The sequence below is a fragment of the Panicum virgatum genome, chromosome 5K, assembly GCF_016808335.1.
Source record: "Panicum virgatum strain AP13 chromosome 5K, P.virgatum_v5, whole genome shotgun sequence".
Classification (NCBI taxonomy): Eukaryota; Viridiplantae; Streptophyta; class Magnoliopsida; order Poales; family Poaceae; genus Panicum; species Panicum virgatum.
In genome coordinates this window covers 45,428,961-45,453,890 of record NC_053140.1, presented here as the reverse complement: position 1 = coordinate 45,453,890, position 24,930 = coordinate 45,428,961, and the positions used below count along the sequence as shown (strand labels likewise).

General features: G+C 48.1%; 4 protein-coding genes across 12 annotated transcripts; 1 reads left to right on the top strand and 3 right to left on the bottom strand.

The window, feature by feature from the left end:
- Positions 1–6,992: 6,992 nt before the first annotated feature.
- LOC120707758 (myb-related protein Hv33-like) lies at positions 6,993–8,838 on the top strand. The gene is made up of 2 exons (XM_039992763.1): positions 6,993–7,719; positions 7,812–8,838. The coding sequence occupies exons 1-2, from the start codon at positions 7,439–7,441 to the stop codon at positions 8,449–8,451; spliced, it is 921 nt and encodes a 306-aa protein (XP_039848697.1). The 5' UTR covers positions 6,993–7,438; the 3' UTR covers positions 8,452–8,838.
- Positions 8,839–12,262: 3,424 nt separating this feature from the next.
- Positions 12,263–13,579, bottom strand: LOC120710703 (dehydrin Rab25-like). Its single transcript, XM_039996298.1, has one exon. The coding sequence runs from the start codon at positions 13,243–13,245 to the stop codon at positions 12,547–12,549; it is 699 nt and encodes a 232-aa protein (XP_039852232.1). The 5' UTR covers positions 13,246–13,579; the 3' UTR covers positions 12,263–12,546.
- A 97-nt stretch (positions 13,580–13,676) lies between these two features.
- Positions 13,677–17,642, bottom strand: LOC120707757 (chaperone protein dnaJ 10-like). 5 transcript variants are annotated; one of them, XR_005689086.1, is made up of 10 exons: positions 17,276–17,642; positions 17,111–17,170; positions 16,676–16,758; positions 16,315–16,477; positions 16,084–16,213; positions 15,694–15,852; positions 15,440–15,612; positions 15,221–15,301; positions 14,232–14,439; positions 13,677–14,085 (listed from the first exon to the last, which is right to left on the bottom strand). XR_005689086.1 is itself a non-coding variant. In XM_039992762.1 (9 exons), the coding sequence occupies exons 1-9, from the start codon at positions 17,360–17,362 to the stop codon at positions 14,350–14,352; spliced, it is 1,026 nt and encodes a 341-aa protein (XP_039848696.1). In that variant the 5' UTR covers positions 17,363–17,642; the 3' UTR covers positions 14,138–14,349. The 5 variants fall into 5 exon arrangements, 2 of the variants coding, with proteins under 2 accessions (XP_039848696.1, XP_039848695.1); XR_005689084.1 differs by having other exon boundaries at positions 13,779–14,085; positions 15,440–15,852; XR_005689085.1 differs by lacking the exon at positions 13,677–14,085 and adding an exon at positions 14,119–14,136 and having other exon boundaries at positions 15,440–15,852.
- A 116-nt stretch (positions 17,643–17,758) lies between these two features.
- Positions 17,759–24,646, bottom strand: LOC120707755. 5 transcript variants are annotated; one of them, XM_039992757.1, is made up of 18 exons: positions 24,466–24,646; positions 24,136–24,306; positions 23,921–24,005; positions 23,583–23,780; positions 23,365–23,467; positions 23,146–23,230; positions 22,562–22,645; positions 22,358–22,461; positions 21,967–22,075; positions 21,329–21,765; positions 20,755–20,836; positions 20,421–20,597; positions 20,296–20,349; positions 19,631–19,723; positions 19,482–19,547; positions 19,327–19,373; positions 18,519–19,205; positions 17,759–18,386 (listed from the first exon to the last, which is right to left on the bottom strand). In XM_039992757.1, exons 4-18 carry the CDS (start codon positions 23,644–23,646, stop codon positions 18,029–18,031), a joined length of 2,550 nt encoding a protein of 849 aa, XP_039848691.1. In that variant the 5' UTR covers positions 23,647–23,780; positions 23,921–24,005; positions 24,136–24,306; positions 24,466–24,646; the 3' UTR covers positions 17,759–18,028. The 5 variants fall into 5 exon arrangements, with proteins under 5 accessions (XP_039848691.1, XP_039848689.1, XP_039848688.1 ...); XM_039992755.1 differs by lacking the exon at positions 23,583–23,780 and having other exon boundaries at positions 20,421–20,592; positions 20,753–20,836; XM_039992754.1 differs by lacking the exon at positions 23,583–23,780.
- Between the last annotated feature and the right edge of the window lie 284 nt (positions 24,647–24,930).

Here is a 24,930-nt window from a genome sequence, read left to right as displayed (position 1 = left end):
ATTTTCAATTACTATTGTCACCAACTCATTGAGTCTTTCTTACGTCATAGTAGAACGCAAATAGAGTTTCAATAACTTGAGTTTAGAAAAACACATTTTCGAAGATGCAACAGTAACAAAAATAGTTAACAAAATTCTATATGCAATAATGCAATAGTAACTACTTGGGGGCCCCTCTATTTGGGGGGCCCTGTGCCGTCGCCCAGCTCGTCCGGGGCCATGACGGGCCTGGAGCGAGAGCACTGCATCGGCAGCAGTTGAGCATGCACCCGATGTTCACATATATACACACGACGACCCCGTTGCGCTGCTTGATGGAATGGTTGTTGCTTGGATTCAATCCATGGAGCCGAAGGCGGCCGCCCGGGGGCCCGGGGGGGGGGGGGGGGGTGGGGGGGGGGGGGTGCGATCTAACAAAACTCCCTAGCTCTCTGGGGAAAACGAAAACCCAACGACCTGCACAAACGCGTACGGTTACCTCCTCCTCCTCCTCCTTCGTCCCAATTAAGCCTGATCGAAGCAGCTGCTCCCTGCTAGCAGCACCACGACTTGATTCCTTCCCTCCAGAGTCCAGACCAAAGACACCACACACTCTGCTCGCACCGGCAATGTTGCTTCGACCTGTTCCTGCTTATTAACCTCCGATCCACGGCTACCCTGTAGCCTGCCGCTAGCTGCTAGAACCCTACTAAACGAATAGCCACCATCAGCTAGCTAGCGTACTAGCAGATGGCCCAGGCAAGTTCTCGAAAAAAAAGTACTATTAGCTAGCCCATACCTCTCATCAGTATCGTGCCGTGCATGAGAGCAAGAAAGACACGAAGGAAAATGAACAGTAGTACAGGGGTACTATAGTAGGTCGTTTTTTTTTTTAAAAAAAAGGCTGCTAACGAGAAGGAAAAAAAAAAGGCGCGGGACCTGATGAATTAGGTGGTGGGGGGAATTAATTAGTGCACGGTTTGGTTGGCAACTTTGCATGGCTTGAGGAGGAGGGAGCCGAGAGCCGCGCGCGCCTTTTTCCGTTGTGGCGTGGGCTAGCCAAACGGCTCAATCATGCAGGTTACTCATGCAAGGCAAGTGCGCATCACGCCATCTCCCCTTTTCTGACGGCGACGGCCTCTTAGCTTTCTCCCCCCTCCTGGCTCCTCCTCCTCCTCCTCGCCGTAGCCGTGTAGCGGCAGAGCCGGCGTTCGGCGGCAGCACCAACCACTCCCCCCTCCTCCTGCCGCGCGCGCGGGAGAGGAGCGAGAGGAGGCCGCGGCCGGCAGCGACCACGCGCGTCGCGATGTGCAATGCGGCCGGCCCGTGCGTGCGTAATCAGATGTGCAATGCGGCCACTGAGCTGCGTCGCTCCGGGCTTGCATAACTTCAAAGAGGAGCCAGGCCACCATATGATGATGCGCTCCCGCCCTCATTCCCTCGCTAGCTTCTACTCCTTCGGTCTTGGAACTGGAATGTATGTAAGGTATCGGAGGTTCAGAGAATTCATTCCGTCCTGAAATGTATGTAACATATCGAAAGGTTCAAAATTTATATCTGAATATAATAAGACGTTCTAAGAATTTTTTATAAGTATTTAAGAAAATCATTTAATTGTTCATAGCTCTTAGTTGCATACTTACTTTTTTTTCTTTACTTTAATTACGGCAGTTAAACTAAGAGCTCTTGGAGAGTATATGCATCTTTCATTCGCTCATTTAATCTGTTCAAAAATTTCTAGAATGCCTTACACTACACGACGAAAGCTTACTACACCCAGTTCCAGGGTTGTCATCACCTTTTCCTTCCACTCTCCCTCGCTCTTGTGCTGTGTTTTGCTTTCCTTTCTAGATTAAGGAGGCAGCAAGCATGTCAGGGCGTCCGCAATGGTTAGCTATTTAGCTAGTTATGTGGCAATAGAAAAGTAGGAGAGAGAATAGTCACTAGCGATGAGCAAATAGCTGATCTATTTCACATAATCCAAAGAACATGTGAGAGGAAGAGGAACATGTTGGTCTAATAGTATAAAATAGTCTTTTTTTTTATCTCTCATCTCTACATCAGCAGAAACTATGTAGCTAGTTCTATATTACCACCGGGGACGGCCGCACGATCATCAAGCAGCCTCGCGTAACGTGAGAATCCTGCTGCAGGATCCTTTACCTTTTTGTTCTCCCCACAACAGGGACACGCACTCGATCACCACGGTAAATCATTGCTGCTGGTTATTGTTAGTGGGGGCCCTATATACGGTGTGATTCGATCCCTTCTTCGCTAAATGTCATGCATGCACTCATGCACGATATGATTTTTCACTACCAGTCTACCACCACCACGTACGCGTACACGTGGACGCGTCACGCGCGCGATAGCTAGCTAGCTCTGATGATGAAACTCTCACTGATGATCCACGGGTGGTGGTGCATTCCCTTTTCCTTCCTTTCTCTTTCGACTACGTGTCTGTCCGAAGCCCGAAGGAGAGTCAACGTCAGATACCCAGGCGTACCAGCACAGCACGGCATGCATGCCGGTCGACGTACGTAGTAGTAGCAGTTGTTCGTGTCCGGGCGGCCGGCTAGCTACCAGCTCGATCGGTACTGAAACTGGAGTTCCCTTGAAGGAATAAAAACTGATACGAAAAGGGAGAGAGCGACGTCTAGATACACTGACGCAAGTTGTGTCCAACGCATTATTATACGTGTTGTTGTCGCCCTTTCCCTCCCCGCGCTTTTTTCCCTTGCGGGTGAAAGAGGCCCGGCCGGCCGGCTTGTCTTTTAACCACTGTTGCTCGCGGCTACTACCTCGACTGAAAGGGATCGGAAAACCTAGCTGCCTGCCATGGTGAGAGTCTGAGAGGTAACTTCCCGGGCAGAAGATCTTCTGAACGGTATCTGTGGACACAGTATCCGATTCGGCGACATGTTTAATTTACTTTACTGATATGATGCATGCCTTGAGCTTCACTCTAGCGACATGTTTAATTTACTTTACTGTCATGCAGCAGGTTTATTACCTGGCGAGATGTCAATTATTGCTGAAAGCTTTCGCACTTTAGCGGGCATCATATCTCTAGTGAAGTCAAAACTCTCACCGAAACCCATAGAAATAAATTGTCACTAATAATCATCGATCTGACAGAAGAGTACCATTGTACGTACCCCAGCATTGATCTCAGCCAAGCAACCAAACCCACTCCCAGCTCTCTGACGAATGAAGGGGGCGATCGGACAAGCACATGAGTTCCATGCATGGCTGGTATCCTTTTGCTTGCCAGCTCCAGCATGTGTGCCCCCAAATCTTCCAAGAAACAGGTCACCTGTCTAATGAGTGAGTGAATGCAGGGGTACTTCACTGTCCATGCATGCAGTTGCAGCTGATGAGCTGAGAGCAGTTCGATCAGACGAGCACAATGCAACAAGTGCACGACCGTTAGGGGCTTGTAGCTAGATAGGAACGAGAGTACCAAGCTATAGCCAGGTCCCCAACTGAAATCTAGCGAGCGGTGTGGAGAAGTACAGCAGCAGCAGCAGCAGGCTGGAGACGCTAAGCGCGACCCTGATAGGCCACCAAACTCCCATCCCACACGGCCCGTGCTTGCAACCTCGGGTGGATGGTCTCCGTGCTACGCTAACCTGCATGCTTTCTCCGATGCACGCTAGCTAGCCCGGCCCTCCCCCCCCCCCCCCCCCCCCCCCCCCCCCCCGCTACATCATTGTCGACGATCCCTTGCGGTTGCAGGCCTCCTCGGCAACTCTCTCTCTCTCTCTCTCTCTCTCTCTCTCTCTCTCTCTCTCTCTCTCTCTCTCTGCATAGTAGTATACTACTATACTGGTGGTTGTCATCATTTGGCACTAGTCTTCAAGTTACACTAACGAGGGGTACTAGTACTAATCCCGGTACTCAGCGGCTTAAACAACTACAGTTTGCCCGTGTACATATGTTTCCAGTTTCCCCTCGTGACAACAATAATACACTCTATTGTCAAGAACAAGTAACAATAATAGTGTCGTCTGCTCATAAGGAAAAATAAATAAATAAAGAACTACTGTACCCTGCACGGCACGACCGCACGAGTTGAGTTTCTTGCACCCACTGATTAAAGAACCGGAAAACCTCCCAAAAAGGTCAGCACACACGAGCTCCACCATGCACGCTGCCACCACCTTTAACTTGGCGCTTTGTTTGTTTTTCTGGCGTGCGAGCCAAGTGCGGGTTCTTTCCTGCATGATCATGCGGCTTGAGCTTTGCTGTATCTGTATGATCGCCCGGCAGGGCCCTCGCTCGATGGCTTTTAGTGTGCTGAACGCCTGAATGATTGCGCAATTGATCGATCGCCGGCCGGCGTCCTCAACCTCAAGGCAACAAGCAGCCGAGGTACTACCGATCGGTCCGTAGAACTGAACATCTGTATCGCGCTTCCCCTTTATTTCCTTTCTTGCTGGTCGTCGTACGATTATTATTGTCAGGTGCGCGCGTATGAACAGCTGCTAGCTAGCTACTCCCTCTGTTTCAAATTATAAGTCATTCCAAAAATCTTGGAGAGTAAAAGTTTTTCAAATTTGACCAAATTTATATGACAAGATAATAACATTTATGAGACTAATTAATTATTATTAGATTCTTTGTTAGCTATATTTTCATAGTGTACCTATTTGATGTCATAAATCTTTATATTTCTCTTTATAATTTTGGTCAAACTTTGAGATGCTTTGACTCTCCAAAATTCTTAGAATGACTTATAATTTGGAACAGAGGGAGTAGCTGCTTGTTCTTCAGTGATGCGGAGTATCCATCTGGGACCCTCCGGTTGATTGTTTGGTTTTGCGCCGGTATCGATCCATCGATCCCTTAAAGCTAGCTTTTTCTTGTAGCTGATGAGACCGGAGCGGTTATTATGTGATTTCCACCTAGCTTTCAGAGGTAACTTTCAGGCTTTTGACAAATGTTTCTAGAACTAGTAGTACGTTGGCTACACCATGTTGATGCTGCTCCATAGTACAACATTCCCACCACGCCCACGAAACTGCGTCATTTTGTTTTTTTAAACCAAAACTTCTCATTTATTTTATAACTCCCTAAACTGTCTGAATTGATCAATTCATTTTCTGCGATTTAGGCTAAAAACCAAGGCTCAACTTCACATACAAGTAAGTGCAGAATTTGTATCTAAGATGCGCAATAAGATTTTGTTCATGTGTTTCCATGCACTCACCGCGTAAGGTCTCGTATCGTAGATTCCAGGCCTAGCTGCACACGCCAAAAACGATCAAACCTGCATCGCGTCGTAACTGGGGCTGGTCGACGACAGACAAGTCTGCTGCTGCTGGTACGACGATCACATTGACCTCGCGACATTTTCCCTTCCCGACAGTTTGGACCAAGATACGGACGGTGGCCTGGCACGTCTTGAACAAAACGGTCAGAAATCCGACGACACCACCAGATACTCTGCAGACCGACACCGTTTCCTGCGGTTTCCGGCATCCGGCTCCGGCGAGCCCCTTTCGGGCGTCCGCGGACCGAAGCTGCTCGGCGCGCGCGCGCGCGCTGCGGGGCCGACGACGCCCGACGCCACGGTTGGCTGGAACTGTCGGCGGCCTCACCGCGCGCGCAGGATCATCGGCACCCGCGGATCGGGGGAGACAGTGATCTCCGCGAAAACGCCTTCCGCCTCCGGGTAAAATCAGCGCTGCTTTTACACGGAGGAGGACGACCCCGGCCGGCCCGACGCCGATCGATCAGGACGGGGCGCGACCAGTCGGCACCAACACCGTACCCTGCTACCGACGTGGCGGTCAGGTTCAGGGGCGAAGCCAGCCACAAATATCACCAGGGTCGCCACGTTTATGCAATGGGGTCAACAATAATAATAAATAGTAGATTTCTATAGGATTTACGAAATTTTATCGGGGTCTTGTGACCCCAATGCCAATGGGCAGCTCCGCCCCTGGTCAGGTTGGTTAGTTACTACTTAGAGCAAGTACTCCTAGAAGAGAGAGCAAGAGAGAGTGGATCGGGCGACTCGGCAGACGCAGGCGAAGAGCACTCTTCTCTATTCTATTTTTTGGAGTCGTTGTCCATGCTAGGGTACATACTGGGTCATACTCTTCCTGCTGCGTTGCACATTAAATACTATGTCCACGATAGATTTTATTTCGCCTCCCACGGGCGCAACCACTAAGGCTGTGTTTAGATGTTTTAGTGTAAAATTTTTGAAAGGGAATCTTACTAATTTGGAGTACTAAATAAAGTTTATTTACAAAACTCTTTGTAAATCACGAGACGAATCTAACGAGCCTAATTAATCCATAATTAGCGGATGGTTACTGTAGTATCGTTGTTGCAAATTATGGATCAAGTAAGGTCGTTAGATTCGTCTCGCGATTTACAACCCATCCGTATAAAAAATTTTGCAAATAGATTTTATTTAGTATTCCATGGATGTGTCAAAAACATGTGATGTGATATTTTTTGCCAAAATATTTTAGAATCTAAAGACGGCCAATTTTGCTCTTAGCAGAGCAGCTAGTGAGCAGGGTTGTGTTTAGATCCCTGGAAAAGGTGGAAGAAAAAATCACATCGGACATTGTAGCACACTGTAGCACTTTTCATTTGTTTGTGGTAAATATTGTCTTACTATGACCTAACTAGGCTCAAAAGATTCGTCTCGCAACGTACATCAAAACTATGCAATTAGTTTTTTTATTTATCTATATTTAGTACTCTATGCATGAGTCATTTGTTGTATTTAATGTTTCGATGTGATGGAGATGTGATGAAAAATTTGGAGTTTTTGTGAGATCTAAACACACGCAGGACTGGTGCTGCGTTTTTCCTAGCGCCCTGACGAGGTGACGAGGGACCTTAATTGTGGCGGCAAAAATCTCCGTCATATCTCCAACTAACCCGGCCCTGTTCGATTTCCTGTGTCTTTTCCCGTCCCCTGTCGGTCTGGCCCGCAACGCGCGACCCGCGACGCCAACCTCTGTCTGCACTCTGCTGCTGTTACAGCTTGCTCCCTCATCCTCTCTGACTCTGCGTCTCTTCCTCCCGAGCGCACCGCGCCATTTTTAATCCCACCTTCTCCCACAGACCAGAGGTATCTTGAGCTCCAATCCACTGCTGCTGTGCAAACATCTCTCTCTCTCTCTCTCTCTCTCTCTCTCTCTCTCTCTCTCTCTCTCTCTCTCTCTCTCCCCTCGTCCGGCTTGCTTCGAACCCACTTGATCGCTGCGTCGCCTCGCCTCCCTCCCCTTCCAGCTCCCTCTCCCCCCGTACGTGCGCAGTTCTCGGCACGCTTCCCCATATAAACCCACCCCTGCGGCCGCTCTCGGGGAATAGAGGTGCACAGGCAGTGACGGGCGCACGCATACCGACGGACGAGGTAGGCTGCTCATCACCCATCCCTGTTCCCCCGGCCGCCCGTGTCGGGCGGAGGCGGGACGCGCGCGGGATCGGAATGGGACGCCACGCCCACGCGGGCTCCGCCGCCGCCGGCGTGCAGCACAAGCTGCGCAAGGGCCTCTGGTCGCCCGAGGAGGACGACAAGCTCTACAGCCACATCATCCGCTACGGCGTCGGCTGCTGGAGCTCCGTGCCCAAGCTCGCGGGCCTCCAGAGGTGCGGCAAGAGCTGCCGGCTCCGGTGGATCAACTACCTCCGCCCCGACCTCAAGCGGGGCAGCTTCTCGCAGCTGGAGGAGGACGCCATCGTCGGCCTGCACGAGATCCTCGGCAACAGGTAGTAGGAGATTGCAATGCGGTTGTGAAAATTCAGCGCCGCCGCTATATCATATATCGGTGGATTGATTCCGGTGGGGCTGGTGCATGCAGGTGGTCGCAGATCGCGTCGCACTTGCCGGGCCGGACGGACAACGAGATCAAGAACTTCTGGAACAGCTGCCTCAAGAAGAAGCTGCGCCAGCGCGGCATCGACCCCACCACCCACAAGCCCATCTCCGCCGACGCCGCGGCGGCGGCGGCGGCGACATTGGACCAGCTGGCGTCGCAGGAACACAAGCCGCCAGCCGCCGCCGCCGACGCAGGCGGCTTCGCGCCGAAGCAGCAGCAGCAGCACCAGCAGGTGTTCGACCCGTTCCCGCTGACCGACAGCTTCGGCGGCGGCTTCGACGCGGCTGGTGGCCCCGCGCTGTACGGCCACCTGGGCGGCGGCGGCAAGCAGGACGCGGCCGCGTTCGTGGACTACAGCAGCGTGCTGGACGTGTCGGAGAACCTGGGCTACGGCGAGAGCTCCAGCAACAGCAGCAACTGGAACTGCGCCCCGGAGGCGAGCAATGCGCTCGACGGCAGCGAGGCGGCGGCGCAGCTGCACTGGGCCTCCGGCGAGGAGCAGTCGCTCGAGCACAAGTTCCTGCTGCCCTGCCACGGGCAGCAGGAGCAGAGCCTGCCGCATTTCGACTTCGACATCAGCCGGGGCGCCGTGGTCGGCGACTTCAACCTCGAGTTCTTCTGAGGTTTCAACCTGTGAATTCCAGTTCCGGCGACATAAATTACCACCGTATATACACTGTTCCTAAAGGCATTTCACACAGACCAAACGGAAGCTTAGAGACTGTGCTTTAATTTGTTAATCCCCCTAGTCGTCCTTCTTACTCCTCCTCCTTAGTCCTTAACAATGTCTCTTTTTAACGTTTCTTTGTTCTGTTTTCAGCATGGGTAAAATAAAGGCATATATACAAATATAGTACAAGTGTAAACACAGTGTAGTTGCTATATACTGTATACAGTACTAAGGTTTTGTAAGAATAAGTTTCTTACTTCACTTTCTGTACCAGTGTACCCAGTCCAGTGACTCTTGTCTAATTGTCTACCACTGAAAAAGGGACACTGTATAGATTTTTGGCGTTTGCATTCCTCATCTGAACGAAGAAAGAAACCAGAAGGTTCTCACTCACTAATTGCCTGGGGGCAGCAGGTCGCCGTCATGTTCCTCAGCTTTCCTTGATTTGTGTCCTACGAAAAGCAGTGAGGAGGACAGCTACACCGGCCGCTGGAATCAGCCGTGCTAGTCAATTTCAACTGTTGATTTACGTGTGTACTAATATAACGCCCCTCCTTTTTTTTCCCGAAACAACAACTTCGTGGCGTCGTTAATGCTGCTGTTAGCTTGTAATCTAATCTTTCCCTCCGAACGTCGCCTCTCGCTAAAAGGTAGTAGTACCACGACGACATGCAGGCAGCACTGCCGTGGCACTGAATAATGCAACTCATCAGCGCACCTCCTAGCTAAGCTAGCTGGTAGCTGAGAAAACATACGACATTTGCTGATGGCGTGAACGCGATGGCTGCCATGAGTTTAGGTTAGGGATGGAGGAGGATTTGCTGAGTTTGCTGCTTCCTTAGGTTCTGAATATATGACGTTTTTCGATTGAATTGATTGCTTGGTCTAGACATCATACATTATTTGAAAACAAAGTGAGTACGCTTCTTTTTTTTTTTGCCCCTTGAAGCTTGTCTTGTTGGCAAATGAAAAATATCTATACCGGCCTGCAAGCTACTGGAGGTGGAGCCCCACAATTGCAATAGCTTGTGTCCATGTAAGAATTAATTTCTACGTGTTTCCTTGTTAATGCTGGTGTTAGCGTCTAATCTAATCCTCCGCTCCGGAGGCCACTTTTGCTGAAAGGTCCTGGTCTCTAGTACGTGCACCACTGCCATTGACAGACACTGAACGATGTACCATAGTCCTGCCGTGTTCGAAGAGAAACAGGGTTCGAGCGCAATTAAAGAAAGACGTGAACAACCCTCGCTGACCCCGTCGGCGGCCGCCGCCCCGGCCCCGCCCTTCTCTCTCTCTCAAACGAACCAGAAGACGGAGGGGACGGTGAAAGGATAGAGGATCAAGGAGGTAATTGGGATTTTTTCAAATTTTTAGAAGATTCTTAATCTAGACTAGTATTGTCTAATTTACAAATTTAAAACCTAATAACTAGAGCACACTAGTAAAGAATTCTTAGATAGAAAAACACACTAACATGTTCATTTTGCTTAGAAAAAGCCACACTAGCAACAACAAGTCCTAAACAAAGATTCACACTACCATACAAATTGTCCTAGTCAAACTACAAGCAAATAAGAGTAAGACCAAGAACACAAAAATTTAATTGCTTGAAGTAAATGCAAAGGACACGAGACAACCAGATTTTTTCCCGTGGTATCGAGGAGTTGACGCTCCCACTACTACAGATTGGGTCATTTGTCCCTGTTCCAAAGCACCATTTGTCCCGGTTTTGGAACCGGGATTCGGCTGCCGGGACAAAAGCTTTGGAGGTTTTTGTCCCGGGTGGTAGAACCGGGACAAAATGTCCCTCACGCTAAAAAAATTTTGTGCCCTGCGGGATTCGAACCCAAGACCTATTGCCTGGCGCATGGCTTCCTTGCCAACTCACATAAGTAGTTCATGTGACTTAGTAAAGAATAATTTCCTTTTGAACTATCACGTGGAGGGACCTTTTGTCCGGGTTGGTGCCACCAACCGGGACAAAAGGGTCACCCTTTAGTCCGGGTTGGTGTTGCCAATCGGGACAAAAGGGTTGTGCCTTTTATCCCGGATGGAGCCACCAACCGGGATAAAAGGGGGTCCTTTTGTCCCGGTTGGTGCCTCCAACCGGGACAAAAGACCTCTGTCCCCACCGCTAGCCCGGCTAGCCGTTGGACCCGGGACAAAAGCCACCTTTTGTCCCGGGCCCAAAAGCAGCCGGGACAAATGGCTTGGAACAAAGGACTGTTCTGTAGTAGTGTCCCCCCTAATCCATGTTGGAGCACCCACACAAGGGTATCACTCTCTTGCTTCACCAAGGAGCAAGTGATCACTAAGAATGCTCCTTCTCCATCTCCGAAACGGCGAGCTTCACACCGTGTACAAGCTTTTTGTCTTGGGGCTCCCACAAACTCCAAGAGCTCACCAAGAATCTCCCGATCACCAAGACCGTCTAGGTGCCGTCAAATACCAAGAGTAACAAATTCCTAAGCCTTTACTTGACCTACACTCAGTTGGGTCTAACTCAAGCACACTTGTTACACTTGCAAAGGTTGAATTCTTCAAAGTTAAAGCACAATCAATGCACTAGATTTTCATCTCATTGATCAAAGCACTCTATTTACTTATCAAGGGTGGTCTCAGGTATTCAATGCGTCAAAGACAACTTAAATGAGTCAGGGGTGGCTTTATATAGAGTAGAGAGGGTCACATAGCCATTGGAAGTCCACTGCAGAAAAATCGTGACCATCGAAAGAACCTACGAGTTAGGAAGTGAAGGCGTCGGTTCAACCGGTCTCTCTATGTCTAAATAGTAGCAATTGGAGGTTCTAACACAATATCCACTTGTGTCATTGTACCGGTGCATGCTCCGAAGTGGCATCGGTTCAATCGGTGCCGCTGCCGGGGACGCAACGCGACAGAGCGCCGCCGCAAGCTCGCAAGCATGAGCAGCGCCATGGGAGCGTTAACGATTTGCTCAGGACGGCGTACGTGCGGCACTGAACACGGGAGGCCAACTTTTCGCTGGGAAATCATTGAGTTCTAGGCCGCGCCGTGGATAAGCAGGCAGGCAAAGCATCTCGGCCGATCTGTCTTGCACTATTGTCCGGGTCATTAACAACCACAATTAATCAAGCCAGGGGGCCGGCCGGGCGGCCAGCCAGACCGGGCAACGGCACGATGGCGAGCGAAAGAGCACGAGGGGATCAATGATTGGGGCGGCACAGTTCAGCCGCGCCGCGCCGTGGAGTGCCAGCCGGCCAGCCCGATCGGCGGCGCGGCGGCGAAGAAGACCGACCGCACGGCAGGCGCGAGCGAGGGAGAGGACCAGAAGAAGAGCAGCCTGCGGCTCCGCTCGCGGCCGCGGTGATTGGTCGATCGGGCCGCACGGGGAGGAATGAAGAGGCCTCGCTCGGGGCAGGCAGAGGCAGGCGCTGTCGCGCATTGAATTTGATGAAGCACGGCGGTCGGCGGCAGGCTGGCGCGCGCTGTTTCTGCCGCCGTACGGCGGCGCGCGTTGGCGCGGCAGGGAGGCAAGCGCGCGGCACGGCCCTCCTGCAGCAAGGCAAGGCACCGCGCGCACAAGCTTGCTGCTCGCGCGTCGCTGGCGCTGCTGCTCGGATGGGCTCTGCCGCAACGTGCTGCAGATCAGTGGCCCGAGGATGGCCCGGCCGATGGCGAGGCAGCCTTGGGGCGGCCCAGTGGCCGCCACGTTCCCATGCCAATTTCCTCTCCAGTCCACCCGCCCCGCACCGCGCCGCGCGGCCTGGTTAACACTGGGTTCGGAGCAAAATCGCAAGCTGTTCGTAGGCTTTAACACTAACCTGACAGCCAACATCTCGATCGATAACAACATAGACACGACACAGGCCCCAAGTACCTCGAACCAAACCTAAACGAAAGTCGTCCGTACCCAAATCCTTCTAAGCAGCAGTACACATCTACAGTACAAACTGGTGCCACAGAGAACACGGTGCACGGCAAACCAACCAAACGAGGACACGATACACAGACACGGCTTGCGATGTGACGCTCCCAAACCCAGCCGACGAGACGCGCCGTGCTCGCTCAGTGGTGGTGTCCCGGGAGCTTCTCCTTGATCTTGTCCATGAGGCCCTTCTTCTCGTGCGCCCCCGCTGCATGCGTCCCCGTGGCCGCCGCCGCGGCGGGCGCCGCGGCGTGCTGCCCGCCGGCCTTGGCGCGCTCCTCGTGCCTGTGGGTGCCCGGGAGCTTCTCCTTGATCTTCTCCTTGAGGCTCTTCTTTTTCCGCCGCCCGCCCTGCCCGTCGTCCTCCGAGGACGAGCTGGAGCTCGAGCTGCCGGAGCGCGCCAGCTTCTCGCCGAGCGTCGTGTGGTGCCCCTCCTCCCTGGTCGGCTGAAGCTGGCTGCTGCCGAACGTGATCTCCTCCTCCACCACGGCCGGCTGGATGACCCGGCCTCCCATGCCCGCCGCTGCGCCCGCGCCGCCGCCGCCGACCATGCCCTCGTACGCGAGCGCCGGTTCGCCGGGCGCGACACCGCCACCGACCGCGGTGACGCCCTCGCGCGGGTACGCCGCGTCCGTGCCGTACTCACCCGGCGACGGCGCCGGCGCCACGTACCCGGCCGCGCCCGCGGCGTCGCCTGCTGCGCCGTACAGGGGGGGAGCACCGCCGGCGGCCGGCTCCCTCGGGACGGGGTTGCCGTACTGGTCCACCGGCGGCACGGGGTTCCCGTACTGGTCGACGCGCGGGTACGGGTGCCCGTACTCCCCCTGGTACTCCGCCATTGCCCCCTCCCTCCCTCTTCCGACGAGCTAGCTTCCCCTCCTCTCCGATCTGCGACAGACAGCGAGCGTGCCGGCTGCGACGGCTGTTGTTCTCGTGGTTGTACCGGATGGGAATGGACGCGAGATGAGTGTGCCCGTATATATGCTCGAGGAACAGGGCGACAGGTCGGGACGACACGCGCGCACGCATGCGGCCACGAAGGGCCGCGGCGCGTGACCAGGGGAGGGCACGTGTCCGCCGGCGTGCCACGTTGCCTCGCATCTTGAGGTCATCGAACTGTGTACAGCAACGCGGCATTCGCACGCACCTGTACGAGGTAGCGAGACAAAGTGGAGCTGCGAACGAGCCGCAGCTCGGTTGGCTGGGTCCGCTCGGTGGAGCGCCCGCCGTCCGCCCGCACCTGTACGAGTTAGCGAGACAAAGTGGAGCTGCGAACGAGCCGCAGCTCGGTTGGCTGGGTCCGCTCGGTGGAGCGCCCGCCGTCCGCCCGCGTTCGAGCGCCGCTCGATGCGGATTTCGCACCCGGGAATAGTAGAATCCCTAAATAATCTCAGATGAACCTCTCAACGCGTGGAGCCACAAAGGGACTGCGATGCGCCCATCGCCGGAGCCTCGATGACTCTAGTGATCTCTTCAAAGACGCGTCTTGATATCTGTGTATAGTTGTAGGTCTGGTTGTATACTTGTGGTGTGTGAGGTGTGCGTGTGTGTGGTGTAGGTGTGTGTTTGTATACGAATAGATGCTACAGCTTTATCCAGATGAGAGGCTTCAAAAAAAAGAGACAAAGTGGAGCTGCTCACGTTGCTGTACTGCTCTTGGTGTCTGACTCTGAATCAGGCTGAACATCCGAGCCGGTCGGTGGTCATGAAAACCAGAACGGGACAAAACACTGAATTAATAACAAAGAATTATTCACATCGATATCCACCGTCGCAGGATAAGTGAGGGCTGCATGGCGAGTACTCTGAAGAAGGTAAGAGATACCTTGCATTCATACAGTATACCAGTCTTCAGACAGAGGACAGTGTCTGGCTCCAGTGGTCGGCGTTGGGGGATGTTGCTGTCTTGGGGAGCGGTGGCAGAGTTATCCGCAACCGGGTCCTCACTGCGACGGCGACGGCGACGGCGCCGCCTCTGTCGTGCCTTCTTCGACCCGCAGGCTGTTTTCGCGCCGGTAGTGTGACTTCGCGCCCTGGGTTTACAACGGATTTCAAATCACTCAGTACAATTTTGATACCTGGTTAAACGGAGTGACATGCAATTACTCATGATGGCAGCAATGGCGCTCAAGCTAAGAGATGAATGAATAGCTAAGAGCTGAATAAAACATAGAAGCATGAACCTTTTAATTTTGTTAAGATGACCCGGCAAGAGGAAACCAGAAGACCATACAAGAGTATTAAGATGTGTAATGTGTTTTCTAAGGTTACTGTTTCCTGTCTTATGACAACAACAGCGGTAGATATAATTTATAGCAAACGATGCGTTTGCTCTGGGACATATGAAACTGCTGAAAGACTGTCAATTGGAATTTATTTTCGTAACAGCAAACGGTGAACATGGTGCGAATCTATCCATACCAGAGCATGCTTTCAACATAGATTTGCAGGATGACTCTAGGTTCTGCTATAACAAATCATGCATAATTTCAACAGATTTTGTAAATAACCCTGAAAGTAGAGCCATATATAACTTCAGTGAAAAAGGGACTTGTGTACCATAGTATTTGACCTTCAGTAGTGACATTAATAAATTAAAACCGGATTCAATGTTTGGCATATATAGTGCGCCTTAATAAAAAAATGGTACAGCCAACTTCAGTCCTTATGAGGTATAGAGAAGGTAATAAAAATGATATGCACATAAGAGATGAAAGATTAATGCCATTCAGCTCGTTATTCCTTAGGCCTTCATCAATTCTTTCCTGACCTGCCAAACTATCTGGAAAACTTGAACGCTAAAAGAAAACTTACTTGAAAGATTGACCCCAGCTTTTTCAACCCTCTTGCTCTCAACTTCAGCACATCTCTGGGAATGTCATTTTCTTTCAAAACCTGGAGAAAGGGGGAAATAACTAAATGTGCAATGCCAAATATTGTTCATTTTTCTACTCGAATGTTCATATTATAAAGGACTTATAAATATACATACATGATAAAGTAAACAAAGGAATGGCTGAATACAGTGCTTACTGCTTGGCAGACATGTGAAAGTGTTGACTCAATGTCAACCACATTAATTTTCCACAAAGAATTGAGCATTGCATCTTTTTTCTCTTCAATAGTCTTGATAAGCTGCTCTTCCTTGTTGTCACCCTCCTCGATCTTTTTCATCCCTTCTTGTAGCTGTATCAGAGAAATTGCACCTATAGTAGGAGTGTAGGAGTCACTGAAGAATAAGCTCATCTTTAACCAAAAAGAGGGTAATTCAATATCCTTGGATTTACCTGCAGCAGCATTAACCTGCGATTTTACATGGTGGCCCTTATCCCTTACCCACTCAGCTATGAATGGTACACCCATATACAGTTTGCTTTTTCCAAGCTCTCTTGCTGCTTGTCGAACATAAATATGGCCGATAGTGTGAAGCATAGCCTCACCGAAAGCTGAAAAGACATCAGTGAAATCTTTATAATTTTCAAACCTAAGGATGCAAATGAACCCCTGGATCCCATAATACAATTGCACAATTTAGAGTCCTAGAAGCATTATTGAAGCAACAGGGAAATGAAGTAATGAATGAAAATAACAATAACACGCATGCACATAGCAACAAAGTTGAATGAAAGTGCCTGTATGGAGATGAAAAATTGAAAACAGAGGATCTTTGAACTTACCAGCTTGAGACAAACGCTGAGCTTCTGCATTTGCCCAGTCACCAAACTCGTCTTGGTTCCCATCAACATACAGCTGGAGCCGCTCCTTTAGAATCTGAGTAAGTTTTTGCTCTCTTTCAGTTTGCACGTCCTGCAAATCAATGAGGTTATGAAGATCTGCACTTAGAGCATCAATTCCTGAGACTGAGGATGTGTGGAAAAACATCCATAATTACAGCAGCACCAGCATACCTTTATCTTCTCTTGAACCCTTGTCCTTGCCTCAGGTGTAGTTGATTCCTCCTCAATCTCTACCGAAGCAACGGATGCTAGTGCAAGTTGACCGACATAATCTTCAAAATGTTCACTCCCAAAAAGCATCCCAAAGACAGCAGTTGGATCAATCATGTTATCTCTGAAAAATCATTACAAAAAATTTAGTGACAGAATCAAATATGAATGATATAGTAACTCCTATAAGGTAAATGCAATAACCAAATAAAGTTCATGGTAATCCACTTCTCCTAAAAAAGTTTTTTTTTTCTGATCCTGTGTTTCAGCAATTAGCTTCTGAAGACAAGATGGGATTATAGATGATAAATTCAGGACTTACTGGGGAAGACCTTCCTTTCCATACTTGTCGTAAGACTCCTTTTTTACCGGATCACTTAGAACTTGATAGGCTTCACCTAATTCCTAGTTATGGTAACCGAACAATGGACGTCAGTAATTGTGGCAAGGTTACAATCTACAAGATAACTGAATCAAGTTTTGCAATGCGGAGATAAGAAACACCATATTCTTGTACTCAAATACGTGTTTAACCTTTGTATTTCTACAACGACCATGCGAACTCAACAGTTAAACGGCATACGGACAGAAACAAAACACAATTTTAAGGTGGCCATCTCGTAGTTTTTGAGTCCACGGTGGTATCTCTTAGTAGTATAATCGTTGTCACAACCACTCACTCTTATACCTATGCTGCACTCAGAATGCAACTAACAAAATTCACAGGAAGTCTGTAAAGCAGAACGCGCAAATGTACCTGAAACTTGCGTGCCGCGTCAGGGTTGCCGGGATTCTTGTCTGGGTGCACCAGCTTGGCCTTCAAAACCCCGAAAATCGCCAACAGATTCAAAATCAGGAAACAGGAACATACTGCGTGGAAACGACCACCATCGGCAATCAGGAAAGGGGAACACCCGCGCACCTTGAGGTAATAGGCCTTCTTGATCTGGGCCACTGAGGCGTCAGTGCTGACCTCCAGGATGTCGTAGTACGCACTGTCCTTCACCATTTCGGCTCCCGGCTCCCCTCTTCTTCTTCTTCTTCTTCTTGCCCGATCAAGCGGCAACCGAACCGCCAACGAACAACGCCGCGACGGGGAGGGCTCCGAGATCGGTTCCTGCCCGTGGCCGGAGGCGAGAGAGAGAAGAAAGGAGGAGTCGGGGAGGCCGAGGCGCGCACCTGGCCGGGAGCCCGGAGATGGTGGGCGTCAGTTGAGGCGATGGTGCGGTCAACATGGGAGAAAAGGCTCCTGCGCCGGGCCCACCCTGCGCCTGGCTCCCTTGTCCGGTCCTGGCGCCAGCCGCCGGAACAAAACTGCCAAAAGGCTTCCAGACTCCAGCGAAGCCAGGCTATAGCCGTTGGGCCGGTGAATCATTAGGCATGATTAAGCATTAAGGAATCACAATTGTTTATCAATTATTGCTCATGGCCATGCTTAGCGGCGCACCGATCTTCTCTTAGTTAGAGTTCCAGCAGCGGTCAAAAGAATTGTTACAAAAAGTTACATGACGGGCCAAGCCAGGCACGAGCATTCGTGCCAGGTGCCACGAATGGCGTGCTTATTTGGGCAAAGGGTTACATTTTTCATAGCCAACACAAGCAGCCTCAAACTAGGGAAAAACTAGTACTTACTAGGCTACTAAGGTTACAGAGGCTGCCAGCTGACCGCTGAACTCTACACCGGCGAGGTGGACAGCAGGAAAGCCGGCGTCGACCTCTGCAGCAGAACGCCGCAGAAGGGGCAAAGAGGTACAGCGGGTCCAGACAGGTCGAGCGATCCTTCGTCTTGGTTGGCGTCCAAATGGGACGCCTGCATGGTGAAGAATGACTGCGGCAGCAGCTTGTCGACCATGCCTCCGCAGCATACGCAGTGCCACACCGGCTGCAGGACGGAGCACAGGATCATGGACGCCCTGCACCGCGTCAGCGTGTGCCTCTCTCGGCAGATGGCTACATCGGCCGACTCGAAGTGGACCGGTGCAGAGCAGTAGGGGCAGGTTTCTTCGACAGAGTATCCACATGCGGAGTTGACCCTGCAGGAGGAAATTGGTTCTGTAAACCTATTTCGTGATGGCATTTCAGTGGAGTGGGCAAACTAGCAGGTCTGTTGACATTTACGATACGAAATTGGTTGAGAGATGATCAATGGAGTTAGTAAAACATACCTGTTTCCTAGATCTTTGATCCTAGATCTGAGATACTTGAGCTGGTTATGCACTTCTCCATCGTTCATAGTAACCCAAGAATCCATTTGGGCAACTCCGACAGGAAACCAGATGTTTTCAGTAGATGTATCATTGAACGAATATGCTGTCCTTTTCAGGACTGCAGCAAAGGTGAACCCCACCAGTCTCTCGCGAAGCTCTCTTTCACTCCTTATCAAAAGAGTGTTCCAGAACTCAGTTTTCGAGTCATTACCATTTTCAGCATCAGGACCAAGCTGCGCATGATTGCTGAGCATTACTTTTCTACAAATTATGTTCAGTAAGTGTAGCTTCCGCAAACTGACACTGGGCAGCATGTCCTGCCTTGAACATGATGGAGAATCGATAGAAACACACTGTGGATCACCTGAAAACAGAGCTGAGATCCACATATCCATCAAAGTCTCCAGAAAGGTGGGTGCATATTTCTTGAACCCTTGTAGCGCAGCTACAACATCCCATAAGGCAAGCCCCTTTTCAACATTTTCGTATTTCTTCAACGACCACAAAATGTTGGATCCCCACCACAAAAAGTTACTCGAGGATAAGATGGTAGACTGTGGATTGCAAACATCAATGCTCCTGTCTAATGGAATACCAACAAATTGACCACCAATCCAAATGAACTCAACCACCGCTTTTTGTGTCCTATTATTTTGATTAACACAATTATGACCATGTGAATGCATTTTCTGAATGTTATATCAAAGCAAAAAAAGATTTATACAAGGATCCCAGTACATTTCATAATGAACTATAAATGTATTACCTGGCTTGATACATCTGGTCTAAAACGTTCAGATCCAAACCATGGACCTGAAAAAGACAACGTTCATCAATTCTTACAGCTTATGCAGACAATTTTTACCTACAACTACTTCACTTGAGCAAAAAAGGTGCCAGATATAGAAGCCTAAAACATACCACAGCAATCATTTGTTCTCCAGGTGCTAGTGTAAGACCAAAGCATCGATTAGAGACTTCTGATAGCTGCATGCACATTCATGAGCCAAATATAAGGAAAAAAACACTTGGACATCAAGGAAGAGAACAGTTAATTATTTATTTTTTACATCTGTTGATTCTTTTGACTCCGGAAAATTTGTATGCACGGGAATTTCTTCAAGGTGGTTTCCGTTGTAGATCCAACAACGTGCAGAATTATCCTAAAAAAGTAGAAAAATGTTAAGAATCTGCAAATGATACAATGCTCAAGAAGAAGAAAGTTTTGAAAGACTAACAGAGGGCAAAGTATAGTATTTCAGCAGAGTTACTAATATAATCAACAATCAAGACCACCTTCATCTTTTCAAGTTATGAAACCACTCCTTCAGATAGTACCATAGTCGAAAAGAGGCTCATAAACTTTTAGTGGTGAAACAAGGCTTTTAGTATCAAAATTATGCTAGTTAATTTGTCATCTATGGTTTTATTTATTTATTTTCTCATGTGCAATTAGGTACATTCATAGTGAACGGTGTCTATCGTAGACAATGCTAATGTTCAAAATGATAGACTGACAAGAAAAAAAGAATGTGAGTATACAAGAAACCAAGTGCAGCCATAGCTGACGCACGTAGTCAACTCATACTTCAGCTCAAGTAATTTTTAACACAGATCCCACGTCTCCGGTTGCTGCTTTACTTCAACCCTCAAACTTTCAACATTTCAATAGTTTCAATTGACCTAACATCCAAAGAGATAGCAATCAAATAGTGCCACAGAAGAGTTAACTGACCTGACTGCAGCTGTATAAACAATAGCCATCCATACCCCACGACAAACCTGTCACCTATGGTAATGTTAGACATTTTTGTTTATTTTGCTAAAGAGAAAAGATTATCAACTAATGTGAAGTTTTACCACTTGATCATGTGCATGGCATGCATTGGTATTCTCAATTTTGCGGCTACATGTATTACATATCCATGTTTCCACTGACCCAGATACTCGTCCAATTGCCAAATTAACCTCGTACTGAGACCCGGCAGGTACAGCTAATGAAATTGCTGATACTGGAGCTGACAAATCAGTGGTGACCTGACAAAAGGAACATTTGGAGTGAGAACTTTAGTTGGAGAAGATAACTTTATAGCATAATAAGCATGCTACATCAAATTGATGTTGTGCACTAAAAAAATCGCATATATCATTCATGTCAAATATGAACAGTACTAGGTTGATGCTTGTTATGTACCTCGGCAACTAATGCAAAAGGCACTTCTTCTAAATTTGTACATCTATTTAAACCTTCAATATTCGCCAACCATATCTTCACACTGAGCAAAGAAATAAAATATTCACATGAGATATGAAACTTATACAGAAAGCGAACCATCAGCATATCAAATTTTGTAAATCAGACAGAAATGAACAAGAATCTTTAAGACATGGAGAAAACCATTTTCACCGCCACCCAGATATCTGGTGCAGAGAATGCTGTGCATCATCTTTAACATTGATTACTTAAATTAGTAAAAAATGCAGATGAAGGATTTTTTTTCTTCCTTTATCAAGACATAAACATGAAGCATTAGGCACATCACATGCCTATACAGGTCCTCCTGCTTATGCAGACATTTGACCAATTCCAAACACATAGCAGCTCAAAGTATGTTTTCAAAATATGATTATCATATATATCCCTTTTAACATGTCATTACTCATGAAGAGCTCACAAAAAGCCATGCAAACAACCAATACATGATACAGCTAAAGAAAGCAAATAACCATTTTCAAATAATACGCAATAATCATGCATTCATGCTCACCTTCCGTCTGAGCATCCAGTTGCTAAAAGCAGCGAGGATTTTGAAGAGCCTTCAGAGGAAACTTCCCAGGTTATGGCACTGACCCATGATTTATGAGCTTGCAAAACACCAATGAGCATCGGATCACTGTTAACCACGCCAGCATCTATTGTGTAGTATTCTGGCTTATATAGTTTCCAAAAAGACACATTTCCAGCCTTGGAGCCCACAGCAAGAATGCACCAATGCCTCCATAAACAAGAAATTTTATCACTTGATGACACAAGTGGAGACCATGCAACAATGACGGAAGACAAACGTGCATCACGGCAAGCATACTGCTTTGCCGTGATAAGAGGAGCAGATTTGTTTCCTCCATTGGAGGATAATGATGCTTTGGAATTTCCTGTGCTGCCTTGTCCATTTACAGAAACAGGTCCATGTCCATGTTTTGCAGTCTGGAGTCACAAATACAGCAGTGTTAAATAAACAATAATTCAAATAGAAAACAATCATGTGCAATATCCTACAAAATACCTTCACTTAGCATAATAATTTATTCTTCCTTTTGTTAAGTTAAGAAACAACATTGTTCTCCTTTTACAAATTGATAGAACAAACTGAAACTTCAGCCTAAATGTGGACGACTAAATTTGTACCTTTTTTGAAGACTTCTTCTCTGACTTAGAGCATGATTTCAATGAGAAGTCTGCATCATTTGAAGCATCTAAATCATCTTTGTTGCCATCATAAATATAATCGTCAACTCTACATATTACATTCAATAAAAAATATTCAAAACAAATTCAGGTACAGTATATCAATGCGAGAAAGATTGCCAAGAATGTTGACTTCTTGCGACAAAATAAATTTCGAGGTAAGATCTGTAATGTCCACAGATGAATGGGGTAGTGAATCCATGCAAACCAGCATTTCACAGTCCAAATAATAGCTAAATGATGTTTATTTAGATCATCTAGTGACTCCAAATATGGTGACTGTTTCTCTATTTGCAAAATTATGATATGGAAGCCGAAAATTATCATTCACCTTGGTAGTTTTCTTTTTCTCTGTCCAGGACCCCTGCGAGAAAGAGGATCTTGCAATTCACGAGTAGAACCTAAAACCTCTGTCTCTTCGGTATTTATATTCTTCTGATCATGAAAGAATATTTTGTGACCACACATTCAGACAGAAATATCATGCCACAATCAAAGAATAGAGCTCTCAGTGCTAGAGTGGAAGGTATTATACCAGAGAAGTCAAATGAGAACCATTATCCTCTCCAAAGTTTATAGTTTTGTAGTAGCTAAACAGCAATTGTGATATATCTGCAACCTGGACCAAGTGAAAGGTTCATAAGCACCAATAACAGCTACCTAGAACAAGTGATCACTCCTAATGAATACATGCAATGAAAAGACAAAAACTTAGCCTGGCCAGAACAAATTCGCAACAGGCAATTAAGACAATGCAAAAGCTAGTCCGTGAACAAAAGAATCAAGAACAAACCAAAACTGCAAATTGCAAGTTTTGTTCTGATAAGGTGGAACAATACTACAATAGTAAGAAAGCACTACAGAACAAATTTTGGCAGGCAACAAGGTAATGCAGTTATTGGTGAGCTGATCCCCACTATTTATTCAAGAAACGCTTGATTCCTCATATGCATTATGCATGGACCATTAAAACAATGGCGCTAAGCCAGACCCAGCACAAGAAAAATCAGTGCAGCGCAGAAATTCAGTTGGTAATTCAGACAAACTTCCTAGATTCTCATCTCATATATAAAACATTCATAAATTCAACATTGTTCACATAGCACAGAAAATGTTTACCTGAATCCATTCATCACAAATTTCCCAAATCGGTGACCGGTAAAGCTTCACATGACCATCCACAGTGCAAACAGCTAGCAAACATCTAGATGTGTCATCCATATACACATATGTTAAGTGCAGTAGGATGAGAAGATGAACTTCGAACAAAAATTACATCTAGATAAGATCATGTATAAATGAATACAATTTAAAATTGAATGTCAAAGATATATATACCCAGAGTTAGGTGCAAATCCTTGCGGAGACCATGAAATTGACCGGGCACATGGTTCGGCATCACGAGCTAGGGAAGTGGACACTAAACATGGCTCAAAGAGATCTGCAAAACATTGGTAATTGAGAACTTATGATCAAACAAAAATTCACCTACATGGCCACATTGGGCTTTTTTCATTCTTTCTTGAAAAGGCAGTAATGGAAAGCTTCATACGGACCTATAGAAGGCAAAATGGCATGGCCTTTGTTTAGGAGGTGGTTAGGTAGGTTGTGATGGAACATGCACTAGCCATTGTAGTTTGAATTTAACGGAGTAGAATATGACTAGTAAAACTGAAAGGTCCAACTAGCAAGACAGTTCAATCATTACAGTTCACAAGGTCCCATTTAGTTTTTAACAGCACCCTACATTCACACTGCAAAATTGACGTCAAAGAAACAAATTTCGGAATATGGTATAGTTGAAAATTAAGTCTCCAATGTCCCAAATAGTTAACAAAAATCTACAAGTTCAATACATCCTACGGGAGATCACTAAAGCAAAGGTCAAATTTACCTTCTCTGCTAACCACTCCTATAGGAAAAGGATCACAGCGACGAAGTCCAACCACTCCTCGAGGCCCATCAAGCGCAGCTGGGTTCTTAAATACGAACAAAAGAATCATGATGAGTGCAAGGTCAGGCAATCCAGATTCCATACATAACTACCATGGCACCTGAACATATGCGACCTGAACGTGAAACGTCTTACAGTGATGGGATTGCACTTACCAGAATAGTGACAATGTGACCAGACGCGACAGCCACCAAATTGTCACTTGACCAAGCAATGGCATTTGGGTAAGACGGAGAAGCAATCAGTGTCACGGCATGGTACTGCGAAGCCATGGCACTCATGGCCAAGCATATCTACTTATCTAGCAGCGAAATTAAGCTCCAACTCTGCAAAAAAAAAACCAACAGTTGACTTATGTTTGCTGGTTCAGATGTAAACAGGATTGTAACATGAAAACTACTTACGCGCCCACAGACCAAAGATCAAAGAGTCAAAGACCAAACCAGCACAGAACTGAACGAGCTGAGGAAGGGAGCAAATCCTACCTAATCCCGCCGTCCTGCGACCGGGTCGAGCATGCGGTGGCCGGCTGGCGCCCTGGCCGCGCGATGCCGCCCCGATTCCCTCGGCGGCTCGGCGCTGGCAGCTGGCGCCGCTCGCCGCCTAGGGTTTAGCCCCGTCGCGGCGCGAGACCGTGGTTCCTCGAGGGAGAGTCCAGGACAGGGACTACTAGAGTGCCTGAGCTCCCGTGATCTCGAGCAGATCCTCCTCGGTGGCCGATTTCGGCCCAATATCTCCAGCCCAACAAGCAAAGAAAAGGAAAGAAAAAGGCTCAGAATCCCGTTCCCGTCCGGGTATCCGCCCGGGGCAAGCCGCCGCTGCCTTGACCGCGCCGGATTTTTTTTTAACCTATTTTTAAGTTTTGATTTAACTCTTTTGATCGCGCTAATCAAACAGGCTGTCGTGCTATATGCATTGGCTTGAAAAAGTGTACTACGTTGGCACGCTCC

What these genes read in the sequence shown, in the direction of transcription:
- LOC120707755 (XM_039992754.1), bottom strand. Translation starts at nt 24,261, where the DNA reads ATGAGTGCCATGGCTTCGCAGTACCATGCCGTGACACTGATTGCTTCT. An exon ending in GTTTATACAGCTGCAGTCAG is followed by an intron (nt 19,724 to 20,295) that starts GTCAGTTAACTC and finishes CTACTTTTTTAG; the next exon opens with GATAATTCTGCACGTTGTTG. An exon ending in ATCAAAGATCTAGGAAACAG is followed by an intron (nt 18,387 to 18,518) that starts GTATGTTTTACT and finishes TTCCTCCTGCAG; the next exon opens with GGTCAACTCCGCATGTGGAT.
- LOC120707758 (XM_039992763.1), top strand. Translation starts at nt 7,439, where the DNA reads ATGGGACGCCACGCCCACGCGGGCTCCGCCGCCGCCGGCGTGCAGCAC. An exon ending in CACGAGATCCTCGGCAACAG is followed by an intron (nt 7,720 to 7,811) that starts GTAGTAGGAGAT and finishes TGGTGCATGCAG; the next exon opens with GTGGTCGCAGATCGCGTCGC.
- LOC120707757 (XM_039992761.1), bottom strand. Translation starts at nt 17,362, where the DNA reads ATGGTGAAGGACAGTGCGTACTACGACATCCTGGAGGTCAGCACTGAC. An exon ending in TCAGCGTTTGTCTCAAGCTG is followed by an intron (nt 15,853 to 16,083) that starts GTAAGTTCAAAG and finishes ATGTCTTTTCAG; the next exon opens with CTTTCGGTGAGGCTATGCTT. An exon ending in TTTCACATGTCTGCCAAGCA is followed by an intron (nt 15,302 to 15,439) that starts GTAAGCACTGTA and finishes CCCTTTCTCCAG; the next exon opens with GTTTTGAAAGAAAATGACAT.
- LOC120710703 (XM_039996298.1), bottom strand. Translation starts at nt 13,245, where the DNA reads ATGGCGGAGTACCAGGGGGAGTACGGGCACCCGTACCCGCGCGTCGAC.